Below are 5,000 nucleotides of genomic sequence, written 5' to 3' on the forward strand. Positions count from 1 at the left end.
ATATATATATATATATATATATATATATATATATATATATTCTCTTCGCCTTATCGCTAAATTCTGGGGGACCTTTAAACTTGGCTTGTGTCGCCACCATATATCAGGATACGACTGTCGATAAAGGAGGTTTCTCGTTGTGCGATTACAGGGAGAAACACTTGGCATAAACACACACACACACACACACAAACACTCACAAACACACACGCACACACATAAACACAAACACTCACAAACACACACACGCACACAGAAACACAAACACACACACATAAACGCAAACACACACGCACGCACATAAACACACACACATACACAAACACACACACATAAACACAAACACGCACGCACGCGCGCGCGCGCGCGCACGCACGCACGCACGCACGCACGCACGCACACACACACACACACACACACACACACACACACAAACACACACACACAAACACACACACACACACAAGGTATCTGCAAGATCTCTTTATTGGGATCTTCCACAGGAATATGCATTGCCTTATAAAATTTGTTTATAAACAACAACGCCCACATGTTTACGTTGGAACCACACGCAAGCATAGCAACACGCACTGGCTTGTTTCCTGGTTTTCCCTTTTTATTATCAAACACAAACAGCTTTTTCCTTAATTGTATTGCTTGAAATTCGCTGCAACATAAAAAAAAAAAAATCACTAACACGTCGCAACACGTACTTCATGTGGCTTATGTCCGGCAGTATTATTAATCAAGAGATTTATCGGATAGTAGTACCATCGAAAAAAAAAAAAAAATGACCAATAGTTATGTTAATGATGTTACTTAGGTGATGCTGTAGTCATTGTAAACAGGATAGGCCTAAAGGTGATGCTGTAGTTATTGTGGAAGGATAGGCTTAAGTCATGCTGATACTAACGTTCAATTTAAAAGGATTTGCAGCATTTGCTTCTTAGGTGCATCATTGAACCATTCGCCGAATTATGATATAACATCGCCTTATGTATTTCATGAATATTAGTACACGTGTTACGAAACGAGGAGGAAAATTTGCCAAATATATTCGTGTTGTATAGACATACAAGGAATGCAATTCGATATAAAGGGGTCCATTCAGTGTTCAGTCGTGTCCGAAAAACACCGTAGGTAAAAAAAAATATATGTATATTTATAATTAAAAACGATTAGTCTTGTTATTGATCAACTAATTATGCGACAAATTTTATATATAAATTAATTACTTTCTGTATTTTAAATCTCTCGCTTTAAAACGGTTTTCAAAAAGGGTCTGAAAAGAGTATACGAAATATTCCAACGTTTATTTATTCGTACACGCTTCGGCTAGCCCTCAAACGTTCGCATTAACGAGGTTGGATCCAACGTATCCCATTAATGAGTAAGTTCTTAACACAAACCAACTAAATACTTTTCCCCGGGGAGTGACGTGCGATCAGACCCTTCCATAAAACCCGGCGCTCGTGATAAAACAACGTTGAAAACTTTAGCCAGTTCAAATAGCGTCAGTGATCGCCATTCCCTCCTGTCTACCTCGTTAATGCGCTTAATCCGGGCCTTAATCCAGCACCCCCATACCCCCATTCCACCCCTCCCCCTTTCCCTCACAATCAAATCCTCCCTCCCCCACCCCTACCCCCTACCCCTTCCTATCCCCCTTCCATCCTAACCATCGTCCGAAAACCTTTTTAAATCGACGTCGGGTATGTCACTCGTGTCGATTCGGCATCAAATCCACCCACAAGAAGAAATTCGTGAAAACAAGCCCCAAGTTACGCATAAGCCATTACCGTTCGCACACGGTCGACGCCGCTAAGTTTAAAGCCTATAAAATCGATCCCAGGTACACACACACACACATACACACGCACATACACACACACACACGAGGCCAAGTTCCCCTCCCCGGAAAAGTGAACTTGCGGCACTCGGCAACTGCTCCACTCTGGCGGTAGTGGCGGGTTGCTCGGCCCAAACTCACTGTTGCCAGAGGACCTCGTCTCTCGGTTTGTCTTTCGATAATCAGTGGGCAGTTGTAAATACAGTCTCGTCGCTACGTGTGTGTTAATTCAGATGTCCCTCTTTATATCAGAAGTAGCCGATCGGACGGGCAATGCGGCCGTATGCGTTGGATCTTTTTTTCCGTCTGCGAGCAGAGATGAGACGGTGGTCTGTGCTGGCAACACTGGACTGAGCTCGGTCGCATTTACTCCCTACAAAGCATCGGAGTTGTTGAGTGATCCTCGAAGTGTAGCACGCTCTGTGAGGCTGGTGAACACTAGATTGCCGAAGTGCGAGGAAGTGGTGAAATTTGATGTGCAAGTGGACGTGTGACAAGTGTTTTCTGTGGATGTCCATAGACGTCAGTGATGTTGTTGAGCGGGGAGTGTTGAGCCCGCCCGCGATGCAGTAGGCTTGTGGCGCGCGCTGGGCCCCCTCGCCTCGGTGGAACCTCGTTTGTACCAACTGCGCCCCGTGCGGCCGATTCTGAAATGGAAAAAGACTGCACCGCGAGAGTGTGTGTGACGTGCATAGAGAGTTCATAACTGCGTGCGCTGAGGGACCATTAATACGTCATAGGCTTGTTGCCTAGCAATTTTGAAGTTACGCACGGTATCAATTCATTATGTCAAATTCTGCGGGTGAAATGGCGAAAAGTGATGCTCAACCTTGTGAAATGGAGAGGGGCGTACCTCAGCCACAAGCATACGATGTACCACGCGTCGATCACGCTTCCTTCGACATGCCCAGATACGTTTCGCAGTCCTCGGACATGTCTCGCGTCCCTTATCAGTCTTTCGACATGTCAAAAAATGCCCATCAAACCTATGATATTCCCAGGAACGTGGGGCACTCCTATGACATGAACAGAGCTCCGACGTTCGACATGTCCCGAAATATCCCGCAGACTTTCGAGATGTCGAGAGGCGTCCACCAGGCCTTCGACATGAGTAGGGGCGTGACCCAGCAGTTTGACATGTCAAGGGGCGTGAACCAGACGTTTGAGATGCAAAGAAGTGTTACCCACAATTACGAAATGCCCAGAGGACCCCAAAGTTACGAAATGCCCAGAGGTGCACAGACGTTCGAGATGCCCAGGGGAGCGACTCAGCCTTATGAGATGACGAGGGCGGTGGCGCAGCCGATGGAGATGGCACGAGGTGACATGGGCACGGGACTTCCCTACGAGTACGGTAAAGAATACCATCCATGCCCTGACGTCCAGCATGGCGGACCTCTTAAAAATAACCATCAACCTGTGCACGATGGCCACCAAGTGATGGAAGTGCCCATGGAAATGCCCAAAACAGCTCCGCAACCCACAGCTAAAATCAAAGGTTGCCCCAAAGCGAGTAATCATCCCTTTGACTTTGCAAAGGGCTATGCACAGCAGCTGGAAGTGGCCAAGAAAGCTGCTCAGACGGCGATCCAGGCGAAGATTGAGGCGAAAAGGGCAGAGAAGGCAAGACTAGAAGCAGAGGAAGCAGAGAAGGCGAAGCGAGAGGCCGAAGAAGCCGAAAATGCGAAACGAGAATCTGAGGAGCAAGAGAGAGCGAAAACTGTCACACAACCGTCTGAAATACTAAAACTTTATGCACAGCAACTGGAGATGGTTAAAAAGGCGTCTCAGTCCTCCGAAATAGCGAAAATGTACGCGAGACAATTGGAAACGGCGAGAGTAACGTCCAGAAGCAAAGATAAAACCAGTATAGGTTCCACTTACTCGTCGGGAAGAGTTCGGAGAGGGAGAGGAAAGGCCCGCACGCCAGACAAGGCGAATGGTTCTTATGGTTCAGAATCGATTGAAAGAGTGAGACAGTCATCGTCATGCAGAACCGCATCCGAGAAACCGGAGGACATGGAAACAGACAAGAGTGACGAGAAACAGTCAGAGGAAGCGGAAGGAGATCCTCCGCCGTTTGAGATGGCGAAGTACCTCGCGCAGCTGTCGAAAATGAAGAAAGGAGGAGACCCGCCGCCGGAAATGGCGAAATACGATTCACTCGAAAGCGAAGATGGGCAGAGTGACTCCCAGCAGGACGATGCTGCACAGAGTGACAAGACTCCCTCGCCGACAGACGTGTCAAAGTCCACGGGGCTTCCGTTCCCCTTTGAATTAATGAAGAACCTGGGGTTGCCGCTCGGGGTCGGGTTGCCTGGGTTGGGCACTGCGAGAACGAAACGTGATAGACAGGAGTTGACTATAGCTAATAAAGCCAAGTTAATAGAACAGGTGGAATCTCGAGGTGCCAAAAAGAAGGCAGACATTGCGAGAGAATGGGGTCTGAGGCCTTCGACACTCTCTACGATTATGAAAAATAAGGACAGAATTCTAACACAGTACAAATCACAGAGATACGCTGCAGGAAGACGGCGAATGCGGACCGCTGCTTACCCTGACGTGGAAGAGGCTCTGTTGACTTGGTTCAGGTATGCCAGAGCCGCAAACATCCCAATTACAGGGCCTATTTTGCAAGGAATGGGAGTCACGCTGGCGCAGGAATTGGGCCACCCGGAATTTTCATGTAGTGTAGGGTGGCTAGATCGTTTTAAAGCGCGTCACGGATTGACGTTTAATCCCAAGAACAGCCAGGATTCGGGAGCAGGCACTTTCAATGAGCCAGAAGACCGAGTGCCAAGCCCAGTGCCGGCTGTTCCATCAGAAGAGGACTCTAGGCCCGAGAACCCGGACTCGTGGCACCTCCCTTCGATGCCAGCTGTCGGGACCACCAGCACAGTGTTGGCAGAAGGCACTCCGAATTCGTGGCTTCCTTCAAATGCTTTCTCTAACCCTGAGACTACCTCAGCTACAGAATCACAGGATCAGCTCAGTAAGTGGTTCCCATCAACACTTCCTGGTGAACAAGACGACGACGGGGAGATAGGCGAAGAAGTCGCCGAAGATTCAGTGAGCACTTGGCTGAAAACGACAATACCTGCGCTTCTGAGAGAGTACAAACCCCGCGACATCTTCAGTGCCAGCGAAGCGG

The 5,000-nt window shown here is 48.2% G+C and overlaps 2 protein-coding genes across 2 annotated transcripts in view; both read left to right on the top strand.

The window, feature by feature from the left end:
* Window positions 1-5,000, top strand: part of LOC122253059 (uncharacterized) — a 49,350-nt gene that overhangs the window by 4,024 nt on the left and 40,326 nt on the right. The window lies entirely within an intron of this gene.
* Window positions 2,490-5,000, top strand: part of LOC122253061 (uncharacterized) — a 3,604-nt gene continuing 1,093 nt past the window's right edge. Inside the window, exon 1 of the mRNA XM_043015839.2 lies at window positions 2,490-5,000. This exon is cut by the window's right edge and continues 1,093 nt beyond it. Within this exon, the coding sequence (XP_042871773.2) occupies window positions 2,636-5,000 (2,365 nt within the window). The 5' untranslated portion in view covers window positions 2,490-2,635.

This window comes from Penaeus japonicus, unplaced genomic scaffold, assembly GCF_977035675.1.
Source record: "Penaeus japonicus unplaced genomic scaffold, GWHDUDI00000001_assembly GWHDUDI00000006, whole genome shotgun sequence".
NCBI classification, from domain to species: Eukaryota; Metazoa; Arthropoda; class Malacostraca; order Decapoda; family Penaeidae; genus Penaeus; species Penaeus japonicus.